This window comes from Chiloscyllium punctatum, chromosome 12 (genome assembly GCF_047496795.1).
Source record: "Chiloscyllium punctatum isolate Juve2018m chromosome 12, sChiPun1.3, whole genome shotgun sequence".
Classification (NCBI taxonomy): domain Eukaryota; kingdom Metazoa; phylum Chordata; class Chondrichthyes; order Orectolobiformes; family Hemiscylliidae; genus Chiloscyllium; species Chiloscyllium punctatum.
Genome location: NC_092750.1, coordinates 11,959,407 through 11,972,177, shown reverse-complemented (window position 1 = coordinate 11,972,177; position 12,771 = coordinate 11,959,407). Strand labels below are relative to the sequence as shown.

At 40.6% G+C, this 12,771-nt stretch overlaps 1 protein-coding gene across 5 annotated transcripts in view; it reads left to right on the top strand.

The window, feature by feature from the left end:
* The window catches only part of hemk1 (HemK methyltransferase family member 1), a 137,284-nt gene extending 124,973 nt beyond the window's left edge, over positions 1-12,311 (top strand). For 4 of the 5 annotated variants that reach the window (XM_072581847.1, XM_072581850.1, XM_072581846.1 and 1 more), the window contains 2 exons: positions 2,692-2,805; positions 8,865-12,311. In XM_072581847.1, coding sequence (XP_072437948.1) covers positions 2,692-2,805; positions 8,865-8,895 — 145 coding nt within the window. In that variant the 3' untranslated portion in view covers positions 8,896-12,311. The remainder of the gene's footprint in view (positions 1-2,691; positions 2,806-8,864) is intronic. The other variant, XM_072581849.1, reaches the window with a different exon arrangement.
* Positions 12,312-12,771: the final 460 nt, after the last annotated feature.

The following is a 12,771-nucleotide window of genomic DNA, read 5'->3' as shown; positions in this document are numbered from 1 at the left end:
AGGACATCTTTGCAGGAGAACATCTGTGCAGGGACTCCACAGGTCTTCTTGATAGGCAAGCCATCTTCAGCTACTTCAGTCACAGCATATTTGCTCAGCAAATGTTCAGCACCATTTGCAGTCCTTCCAATTCTAAAGCGTTCATGTGCAAATGCAGCAAGTTCCAGGCTTGGACCAAGGAATGGCAAGTAACATTCATATCAGACAAGTTCCAGCATTGACCATGTCCAACAAGAGAGAATCTAACCATTGCCCCTTGATTTCCAGTCATGCCCTGACATGTAAATTGCAATGAGTTGTGACTTAATGTTATTATAATGGATTCCAGGCCGGTCTTATGAAGTATGAAACAAGACACAAATCCTATCCTTTTCTTGGTAATAGGTTTAGTTGCAGAATGCAGCATTACTTATGTCTGCCTCCTACAAACACCACCACTTTGTCCCACAAATCTCCAGTCATTCAATTTGATAAATCAATGAAAGCACTGAACCTGAAATTGAACCAGATTAGACATGTTCCAGTCTATTACAGGAGCATTGTAGCTAACAACAAAGACTCAAAGGAATCTGAATAATTTAAATTAGAATATAATTTTGCAGGGTACGCACAAGTTGTAAAGAGCCTGAATTGTGCCAGCAACACCATGAGCTCCCTCTTCAAGGACACATAGTGCAGATATAACTGTGAAAGAGAGGCGGGCAGTCAAGTCAGTCTCTATTTTTACCCTTTTAATAAATTAATTAAAACAATGAAATCAAATTCAACCACATGAAACTGAATTAAAGAAACTCAGCTAAATTTGAACAGTGACAGCCCCCAAAGAGAAACTGCAAGAGAAGGCAAGATCTCAAAAGAAACTTAAATTAGAATGTGGTTTTAGGAGGCAATGGTACACTAGAGCCCCTGCAGTGTACATGACTTAGTGAGTTCCTGAAGTGTGTCAGCAGCTACTATGTTATTGTTCACCATGTTCACAATATCTGTTCAGAGATGTTCTTACACACCTCTGGAGCAGGTAGGACTTTAACCTCATTCTCTGGTTCAGAGGTAGGGACACTATCATCCATGCCACAAGAACCTGGAAATGCTCCAGACCTTTTCCATCACTAAATCACTCATGGGATTTTTAACTATTTTTAAATCACCAATGTTTCCTGTTACTCAAATTATACATGATGCCCAACAACGACAATATAGACCACAAAAGGGGAGGGAGCAGGGGCTAAATCAAAATAGAGTGGAAGGGCAGATAAAGCATTGCATCCCCCACTGAACACACTTTTCTCTAAAACCGTCAAACGTATTGGTGGGTATTGCCTGCTCCCTCTCCAAGGACACCCAAACATGAACATAGCTGTGGAAGAGGGGCAGGTAATCAGCAGCCACCAGTGCTCTAGCTTTTTTCCAAGCAACCTGTTCAGAGTTATTATGACACCACATCTGGAGCAGGTGGGAATTGAACCGAGGACCCTGCTCCAGAGATAGGGATGTTACCACTGCAAAACAAGAACTGTTAACCCAGAAACGCTCAGGAAAATGAGACAAAATTAGCTTGACATTCAGATGTGTGATCTTAACCTGTTTTGCTTGAGAATCTGCCAGTTTGAGAAATCATGTTCCTTCTTTCTGGAACTATACATAATGTGGCCACTTTGGAGACATCACAGGTCACAGAGAACTCCTTGAAATATGTAGGAGTGCAGGAGAGAATTTGAAGTAATAAAATTGTTCTCCTGAGTAGGCTCCAGTGATGTGCAAGACAAAAGTGAGGACTGCAGATGCTGGAAACCAGAGTTTAGATCAGAGTGGTGCTGGAAAAGCACAGCAGGTCAGGCCTATTCCTGATGAAAGGGTTTTGCCCGAAACATCAACTTTCCTGCTGCTCAGATGCTGCCTGACCTGCTGTGCTTTTCCAACACCACTCTGATCTAAGCTCCAGTGATGTGCACCCTTTCCCCAAAAATTTCAGAAGAATGGCAATCAATTTCATCGTTGAGACTCTCTTCCTTGTATAACAGCAGAATTAGGCTGACACTCACACTGCTGCAGTATAGAGGACGCACTGCTCTCTATTTTTCAGGTTAAACATTAGCCACAGCATCCACAGTGGCACCCCTAAACACCAGGAGCTGCCATCCACTGATTGGCATGCAGCTCCCACCAGCTGTGACATCCACCACCAGGGTTTTGATTCCAGGGGCCCACAAGTGGTTGTGCTGCTACTGGATTGGCAAATGGATCAGAGGCCTTCCTGAACAAAGTCACCATGTGTCTCTCACCAGCTCCTCTACCTGAATGCTGAGTATTTGCAATAGATTTTATTTTTGTATCACAGAAAGCATGTTGGATGATTACCTCATTGCTGTTTGTGGGAGCTTACTGTTCAGCATTTCCTCCATCGTAACGGTGGGGTCTGTACTTCAAAATTATTTCATTGGCTATCTAAAATCATTTGGACTATATTGAGGTCCTGCAAGGTGCCATATAAATGAAAGTTGTTCATTTCTTGTGGTGCTTCCTTTCTGTTGACATATTTTTATTAATCTACCATTTTGAGTAGAATGGTATAAAGTCAGAACGATAGAGGTAGGTTGCCAATCAGTCATTGAATGACCAAACAAGCTTGAGGGAACAAATGGCCTCCTTCTGTTCCCACGTTTCCCTCAGCACGCTTCTTCTTTACTCCAGCAAGGTTTTCCTCGAGGTGGATCCCAGACATCCAGAAATGATACAAAATTGGCTTCAGGAATGTGCTGACATGCAGCTCACCTACAGGGCTACCCACCGTGACTTCTGTGGAAAGTAAGTATGAACATTTTTTTAAAAAAATGAACACAGACAATGATTAAAATACTATATGTCACCGAAGCTATAAAGAGTTGGAAGTCTGTAAAGCCAACAGAGAGTTCAAATTGAATTCTGTTTAAATTAAATGTTGCTTTGAAAGAACATGTTTTTGAATGAAAGCCAAGTCATTTAAACATAAACTCAAGGAGCTACTTACTCTGAGAATTAACTTCTGGTTGACCCATCTTTTACTATTTTTTATATCCTAGGCAAATGCCAGAAACAGGTGGATTTTTTTGCTTATCAAGCAAATTTCTTTCAGAACGATCTAGTTCTAAAAGAGACCATTTACCCCACATAAAATGCAGGTTTTCCCTCCCCAAAGCACTCAGGCCATCACATAATGAAAAAGAGATTAAGCATGATATAGTAAACTTAGATTAATAAAAGTAAAATATATTAAACTTCTTGTACAGCTGAACTGGAAGATCAGAGAGATATTTTAGATCACACAACACTAAAAAAGCTTCTGGAACACTGATAAACTATCATTTGTTCCAGCTCCTATGGAACATAAAAATAGGGATTAATGTTTAGTGCATGTAAAACTCTATTCAGACCACAGTTGGAGTATTGTGTGTAGTTTTGGGTTCTACAGTAGAGAAAGGTTTCTGATCCAGGGGTCAACAGAGCTGCACAACGAATTTGTCTGGTATAGTCTTTGAAAACTTGGGCTGACTTAAAATTGAATAAAACTAAAGGGCAATTTGAAACAAGTTCAGTCATGTCCTTTCCGCCGTCCTTCCCTGGTCTGGCCTACATGATATTCCACACTCACAGCAATATAGTTGTCCATTAACTGCCCTCTGAATGGCCTGCCAAGTTACTTAGTTCAATGTTAATTCGCAACGGAAGCAACAAAGGTGACTGCTGGGTTCCATGAAAGAATGAAAAATTTAAAATCATTTAAGTGATTGGGTAGGACAGACTCCTTTCTGTTGTTAAATGGTTAAGTTAAATGAGTATTGTAGTGATTGTAACGAGGTCACCTCACAGAATATGAACTCCCTGATTGGAACAGATAATCTGATCCAATCAGGGAGCCCCTAATAGGTAAAAACAGGAGTGTCAGAGGTTCTGCTCACTCTGAGTGCTGGTTCTAAAAAAGCCAGTTTAGGTACAATGCACATGTAAATAAAGGGTGACTTGGTGGTGGGATAACGACCTCTGTGGAGTTACTTTAGTAACGACGAAAGAGAAAAATACGCTACTGAAGAAATTAGATCTCAATATTTGACTTTGATTTGGATCAGCATTTCTGGCATCATGCCGCTATTCGGAAAGCTTAGATCGTTCGATCCTGCCTTCAATCACTGGGCCTAGTATGTGGAAAGAATGCGTGAACGTGCATAAAGTTCGTTCGTCAAACACTGGGACAATGATAGAAAAACTGCATGCATCTTTTACATTACATGGACTCCCTTATTAGAGGCAGAGTTGGAATAACCTGACCTGGTGGCCCTGGGGGAGGTACAAATCAAGAACCAGCCTATGTCCTCAGACTCGAACATGGGTGGGTTGGGGGGTGATGTAGTGATTGTAATGAGGTTAGCCGAGTAGACCTCATCAAATATGAGTTCCCTAATTGGGGCCATTAACCTGGACTAATCAGTAAGCCCTGGCTGACATATGAGCAGGACTGTTAGACCATTCTGACAATCTGAGAGGTAGCTCTAAGGGAGCTGGATCAGTGTCAAGAGGACTTTACACATGTAAATCAACAGTGACTTGGTGATGGAATACCAGCCTCTGTGGAGTTATTTCAGGTATTGCTGTAAGATTTAATGGAAGTGATTTAGGAATGTAAACCGGAAAAATATTTTTACACATTCAGACTTGCTTATCTAAGTTAGTCATTGAAGCAGAAACTGCATATCACATTGAAGAATGAGTTAGGTAGATATTCCAGGGAAATGGGTGGGGGGGTAAAGGGATATCGAAATGAGGCCGGACTAGAAAAGAATCTGCTGATTGCAAAACCAAAAATCTCCAACTCGCCCAATCTATCAAAAACACATCTAATTCCTACAAATTTGATAAAGCTGTTGATTTTTTGTGTCATGATGTTGGCACCCTGAAAATGTTGTATCTTTGTTAAGGCTTTGTAATTAAGTTAAAGCTAATCTGTGATACCATAGGGAACAGTCCTTTTGTGAATATTTCCCTCACAACAGACTAACAATACCCCCATAGGAAACCTCAGGACTGTATTGTTAGAGGTTCCTGGGGCAGATTATTCACCCCTTTCTTTTGGAATGAGCTGTCAGCTTCACAAACACCGGAAATAAGCTGAGAACAAAATAGCTTTAAATATGCAGTTTCACTTCCTCAGAGTCTTATCTAATAATTTACAATGACGTGGATTCTAGGAACAGAGCTTTGGCTTGAAATTCACCAGTAAATGGCTTCAGTGCCAGCTGTGGGTTGTGAACTTCTGCTTGGATATAGTCCTGCAGGTTTTATCAAATGCGTTCCTAACTACATCTGCCTCATCTACCCCAAAATGCCTTGCCTCTCCCTATCCATTCCGTTTATAATACCAGCATATATTCACACAGTGTAATCACATTTCGATAACCTGAAATCTCTGGTTGTGATAAGTTATTCAGCCATTCCTGCCAGCAGGGTAAGAAACTCAAAATAAGGAGACTCATGATAAGTCTAGTTCCAGACTGGTAAATCCAAGTTACCTGTGCACACTTGTCATATGAGCCATGCCAACCAGTCAGAGTGGTGTTAGATATCGAAATCTGCCAGTATGTCTAAACCTGGTAACAATTTGTCGATTGTAAACAAAGTGAAGTTGATACAGCAAGTGGAACACAATGGTGTGAAACAAAAGGCTTCATAAAGGGTTGGAGATTCCACTGTCACGTTTGTCAATCATTCTGAAACACAAGGCAATCATCTTGGAACAGTTTGACAGGCTGGCATTCTTTTCAGCAAGGAAGATGATGAGAATGGCTGCCTTCCCCAACCTTGGGGGACCTGCACTAACATGGTTCATGGCATTTCAAGCAGATCCAAGTCCAATCCTACAGGAAAGGGGAATCACCTTGGAAAGGAGGCTGGGCCACATGGTGTCCACATGCAGCGATGGGTGGCTGAAGCAATTGAAGACAACATGTGGCATCATCCTCTGAATGGAAAGCAGTGAGGGTGTGGCAGATTGGACTGTAATGACAGGTTATTAGCTGCAACATGATCTTCCCCACGTCCTGAATCAGGACTCACCAAGAGACAAGAAGCTGGACCATTCACCATCTTTTACCAGATCATTCTTGAATATTGAAAGATGGAACAAACCGTGGAAAGCAAAGCAAGGAATGTCTCACTGCTGTGGTCTGGCCACATGGGCAGCGCTGAAAAGCTGTTACTTCATGTGCTATGAAAATCCAAGGGGCCTTTGACCAAGATGTCACTTTGTGAATGTCAGAACACTAACCACACGTTACAAAGCTGGCAAAACTGCCATCGTGAAATGGACAAAATGTATCAATGGAACAAAAGTAACATTATCATCATTACAGGCTCTCCCCAGTGCACCTCCCAACATTGCTGACCTTAGGAGTGTCAAGCTGACATTCTCACAGCCAAACTTCAGCTTGTAGTTCTGGTGCTGCTTAGGAATCTATAAAACCTTGGACAAGTGATCTCAGATTATAAAGAGGCAGGAGTATAACTCATCTACTTTATTAGTCCATGATAGATAGTGACAGAAGCCACAAATACTGGCAGCTTCCACCATGCTGAGTTCAAAAAGGTTACAACTTCACAAGGCATCAAAGATGAGGAAGAACTAATCATTCCAATGATGAGGTTCTTTTTGCTTGCCCAGCATAGAAATTCCAGCAGCTGAAACTATGGAAACTAGTGTACTCATCTTAGATGACACCATACACTGCCAAATCTGACAGTTCTACTGTGCAATTGCAGATGCAATACAGTTTTCATTCGAGGAGGCTGAAGATCTTGAAGAATCTGATGAATGCTGTCTCACTCGTACAGCTGTTTCCCTAGCTGAAGCTGTGAGGGTCAGAGAGATGCTTCAAGATTTTGGGTTGTAACACGAAAACACAGAAAACATTTTGACTGCATTAACGACTGTCTAAACTATATCGGCCATGACCAACAACAGAACACTAAATGGAAGTAGATTACTGAGGTTTTCCAGAGCCAACTTCCAACTTTCTTCAATGCCTATTACTATTCAAGATCCAGCCATTATAAGATATGAATGGATTGGAAAATTCAGACATATTTAACATATTTATGGAGTCACCATGTTTTTCAATTGTTTTTCTTTTGACATAGAGCACATTTGTAGGCAGAATCAGGTTGCTAGGGGATGTCTTTATATTCTCTACCTAACACAGATTTTTGGACAAGCCCTATACAATTCGACTGAGTGTGATTTTACTGTACTGAACAAACAAAGCCTTCAAAGAAATTTAAAATTACATGTAATAAAAGCAAAGTGCTGTGGATACTGGAGATTGGAAATAAAACCAAAATGCTGGAGAAACCCAGCAGGTCTGGCAGCATCTGGGGTGAAGGAAACAGAGTCAACGTTTTGATTATGATATAACTCTTCTTCAGAGTCAAAGGGAGCTGGAAAATTATGGTAAAATGGTGGTTAAACAATGTCTAATTCATTTAGTGACTTTGTGATTTTTACTCCTGGATGTTGCTCAGACATTGTCCAAAAGTTAGTCTTTAATGTCTGCAGACTTGAGCAATTCTGGAGGATTGTCAATTCCATTTCAGAGTATGAACGGTCTGGGGGATTGAATTTGAGAGTGCATCTGGACAGTGTATCTTATCAGCTCACACAAACTGGGATTGAGACCATAGAATTGATCTTCTGGTGTGCAAACCTTCTGCAAAATTAACTTTGATGAACTGGACACTGCCCAGATCTGTCTCTTTCAAACTCTCAAGTGACCAGCTTTCCAGAGAGGAAGATGGTAAATGTTGCTGTCCTTAAAGCAGAGCAACATTGTCAGTAATAGCTGGGAGGAGCTTGCTGCCAATTGTTCAAAAATGGCAATAGCAGGCTGTTCCACGCTTTGAGCTACAAGGCCTTAATGCTGAGGCAGGATGCTAGCAGAGCAGGAACGAAAAACAAACAAATCCTGCACCTTGTGGAAGCTCCTACCTCTATGTGCTCAAAGGTCTGAAGGTTGAGAATCAACCTGTTCACTCATATTAGACCCAAAACTTGGAATCCTGACTATACGTCACCCTGGAGTCTGACATTGAAAATGCTTTCATATGCTTATGTCATAAGCTCTGGAATTCCCATCCTAAACTTTACCACCTCTCTCCTTTTACAATGCTCCTTAATATGTATCTTGTTCACTTACCTTTTGGCCACCTGTTCTCACACAGTTCAGTGCCAGTTTTATTGGTTTGAATTGCTCTGAAGCGTCATGAAAGGTTGGTTTGCATTTTGTAAATTATTCTTTTATGGGATGTGGGCGTCATGATGAGGCAGGCATTTCTTGCATATTCCTAATTGCTCTTCAACTGAGAGGCTTACTAGGCCATCTCAGAGGGCAGTTAAGATTCAGCTATATTGTTGTAGGTCTGGAGTCACATACAGGCCTGACTACGTAAGGATCCTTACCTAAAGGGTATTAGTGAACCAGATAGTATTTTTACGACAATTGTTGGTGGTTGCCATGGTCACCATTACTGAGCTGAGCTGTCAATTCTTGATTTATTAATTGAATTCAAATTACATCAGTTGCCAATAATACTACCTCTACACCACCATTCTCCACCTCCCCCCTGCACCAACGGATCAGCACTGGAGCTTACAAGTGAGTTATTAATGAGTGGTACACACTGCCTTTAGAATCTGAAAACGGGAATCATTGAAAACTGTGTCTTAAATTTGACTCCTAAAATTGTCAAAATATGTTGAAAATGAAAAGTAACTAAAGGTAATGTTTATGGTGTTTTGCTAGAAGTGATTTTTAAATTTGTAAATTTACTTGTTCCCATTACAGGCTGCGTTTCTGTGAACTGCAGAGAAGTTGAACAATTGAAGGACCAAGCTCTTACTCCATCGTAGAGATACTTAATAGGAACTGTCAGAATATGCCTGCACTATTCTAGAACTTGTTTATGAATCCAAATTTCTACTTGGAAGGAAGGGCAATGTTTTGCATCGCATCTGTTACGAAGGGCAACTTCTCACTGAGATCTCTGATGTATAATGCTACAAATGGCACTAGTTCTTCAGGGAGTGGATTCTAATCAATCACTAACTCTGGGAGAAGATTGGCTGGAAGCCTTTTTAGACATGCCCAGGATTCAAATCAAAGTGGAAGAAGTCAGTGGAGTGTCCCCATGATAATCAGCTTTACTTTCTATTCACAGAATCAAAAATTTTAAAGGGAGTAGCTAAACAGCTGGACGAACAAAAAGTGTACTGATTAGCAGGTAGGCCTTGTGTGATCAAGGTGTCGTGGTAGAAAATGCACCAGGGAATGTTTGTTTAATTTGAAAACACACAATACATATTGCTTTTTTCCTGTAAAGGACAGGTCCCAGGTTATGAATATGTGTAACTTCTAGCAAATATCAATGAGCCACACGTTAACCCTGCCTGGTCCTCTTTAATTGATTGTAAGTTAAATTCTTAGCTCACTTTGAATTGCTTAGCAACTGCTGTTCATCTAACATTATGTTTTGAGTGTTGTAAGTGCGGCCTAGCTGAGTATTGTCAATATTATGCCAATTGTAAACATCCAAAGGGTTGTGCTGTTTATTCCACCAGTCATTGAGATGTAAAGCCTATGTTCCTGGTGATGTAAAAGCCTGGGGCAATGGCTCTCTAATACATTCACTGTGATAATTTCTCGACCACTGTGGTAATTTCCAACCAGTCTACAGCCTTTCCTCATCCAGTGCAAATTGTTGTTCCCTTTGATGCTTGGTATTCTTGAGGCTGTCCTGATAACTTCAAGACAAAAAGCTTCAGTCATGTGTCTGCTTTTTGCAGCAATAATCAAGTTCTGTGCTACCAAGCCATAGAGTTATACAGCAACAGAAGAGAGTCATTTGCAATTGTATTGTCTCTTAGAAGATCTATCCAAATTTGTACTACTCTCAACTTTGTCCCATTATCGTGTAAGTTTATTCTCATCAGCTAGTTGTTCAGGTGTTTTTCGTAAGTTCCTATGAAATCTGATTCCATCACCTTCTCAGAAAGCCAACTCCAGATATAACAGCCCTCTGAAATTATTTCTCCTCATTTTCTTTCTAGTTCTTTGGTCAATATTTTAAAATCTATATCCTATGGTTTGCTACTCACTTGTCAAAGAATGTTGGAACCCTTCAGAATTTTCAGTATCAATTTTCAAAATCAATTCAGTAGGATCCTTCTCTGCTATAAGAGGAACTATCCTTGAATATTGTCTCCACATAACTGAAGCCCCTCACCTCTGGCAGCATTCTGATGAATGTCCCTGTACCTTCTTCCAAACCTAAATTGAATTGCCCACTATACTCTACAGTTACACGTGGTTCTAATTTTCCTCCTGGCTGGTTGCCATTATTGGACATGAATATTTCATTTCTTTAATAAGAGACTTTTAAAATAATGCCAGACATCCAGTCTTTAATGTCCTGTCCTGAACCTGTGGAGTATGTCCTCTTCAGTCCTTCTATAATCAGTGGAGCTCTCTGGACCTCTTAGACCTACTCAGTTGACAGCAATACGTTGTTGAGTCAAGACATGTTCGAAGTTCTGAGTAAAGAAGTCAAGATGCTGCCTTTCAGAAGGAATGTTAAACTAAGATTTTCCCAATTTGAAAGTGGCATTGAAAATCCTTTAATACCCAATAAGTCAACGTAATGGTTCAGCCACAATCTCATTAAATGATTGAATATACTAGTCAGATAGCCTGATCCTATTTATTATGTTCTTACTGTCACCAAAAAAAGAAATGTTTTATTGCTGCTTGGGTGTGTTACTGTGCTCAAATTGGCTACTAAACAGTGACTAAATTTTAAACAAAAAAAAGCAATTCATGTGAATGGCCATGAGTGATTTCTCAAGAGACGTAGTGTGTCAGTATATATATATATATAATATATATATATATGTATATAGAGTCATAGAGATGTACAGCATGGAAACAGACCCTTCGGTCCAACCCATCCATGCCGACCAGATATCAAAACCCAAACTAGTCCACCTGCCAGCACCCGGCCCATATCCCTCCAAACCCTTCCTATTATACCCATATAGGAAGGGTTTTCATATACCCATCCAAATGCCTCTTAAATGTTGCAATTGTACCAGCCTCCACCAGATCCTCTGGCAGCTCATTCCATACATGTACCACCCTCTGCGTGAAAAAGTTGCCCTTTAGGTCTCTTTTATATCTATCCCCTCTCACCCTAAACCTATGCCCTCTAGTTCTGGACTCCCCGACCCCAGGAAAAAGACTTTGCCTATTTATCCTATCCATGCCCCTCATAATTTTGTAAACCTCTATAAGGTCACCCTCAGCCTCCGACGCTCCAAGGAAAACAGCCCCAGCCTGTTCAGCATCTCCCTGTAGCTCAGATCCTCCAACCTTGGCAACATCCTTGTAAATCTTTTCTGAACCCTTTCAAGTTTACTTATTCCTTTTGTCACCAGGCAGGATGGGAGACTACATCACTCAGCTGTCAATTCAGATGAGAAAGCTGAGAAAAAGCTTTTCTTTAAAACGCTTGGGGGAGCTACACTGCACAGCAGAGTACCTCATTAGGTAGCACAGTGGCTAGCACTACTACCTCACAGCACTAGGGACCCAGGTTCAATTCCAGCCTTGGGTAACTATTTGCACATTCTTCTTATATCTGCTTGGGTTTCCTCCGGGTGCTCCTGTTTCCTCCCACAGTCCAAAGATGTGCAGGTTGGTGAATTGGCCACTATAAATTGCCCAGTGTGTTCAGGGATGTGTAGGTTAGGTGCATTAGTCAGGAGTAGTTGTAGACTGATGGGGAATGGGTTTGAGTGAGATATTCTTCAGAGGGTCGGAGTGGACCTTTTGGACTGAAGGCCCTGTTTTCACACTGTAGGGATTCTATAAATATGTGTGTTAGTGTGACAGAAATTAAACCACTGAAGCGTCATGGTTTAATATATATTTTACCAGCAGAGACCCGCAGAGCATTTGCGGTCGAATTTGTTTCCTTATTGCAACAGAACTTCTTTAATTACAGGAATTCCAGTCACTATTTCAGCAAAGACTTTATCAGAATAAAAATTTCTCATGCAGGAAATAAGTTACATGAAGCTGTTCAAGCAGGCCTAGGAATTAATTACCTACTTTGTCAAAAGTCTGGTCTTGTGACTTTGTGGAATATTATCATTGAATTGGGAAATGTTTTCTTGTGAATTGAAAATGTTGAGATCTGCCCTCAACATTATTTGGGGAATAAATACGTTTTCCTTCTGTTCAGAATCTTTCATCAAAGAAACAGCCTTCCTAACTACAAACCTTGTTCCAGTAGAGTCCATTTTTAGGTTTCAAATTATATCCAAACGTAACTGCTTCTTCTTTGAGTGTCTGATTTGCACTGACATGCCTGCAGTTGGAGACTTATCTATAGAATCAATGCAACCAGGCAGCTTTTCTAAAGCATTGTCATTCAAATCTATTGAATCTTCATTTAGGATATTGTTGGAATATAAAGAACCTGAGTTTATTGTGTGTTTTTGTATCTTCAGCATGTTTCAATGTGCTTTACGACCAATGCATTATTTGATAAACTTCCCAGACCTTACAGTCTTTTCCCTCAAAAGAAATCCCTAACTTAGCAGAGGACATGAGAGCTTAAGGCATAGAAGTTTGACCTGGGTACTTGAGTGAAAGAATAGCTTAGCTAATTACATTGCATCATCCAACCTCTCAT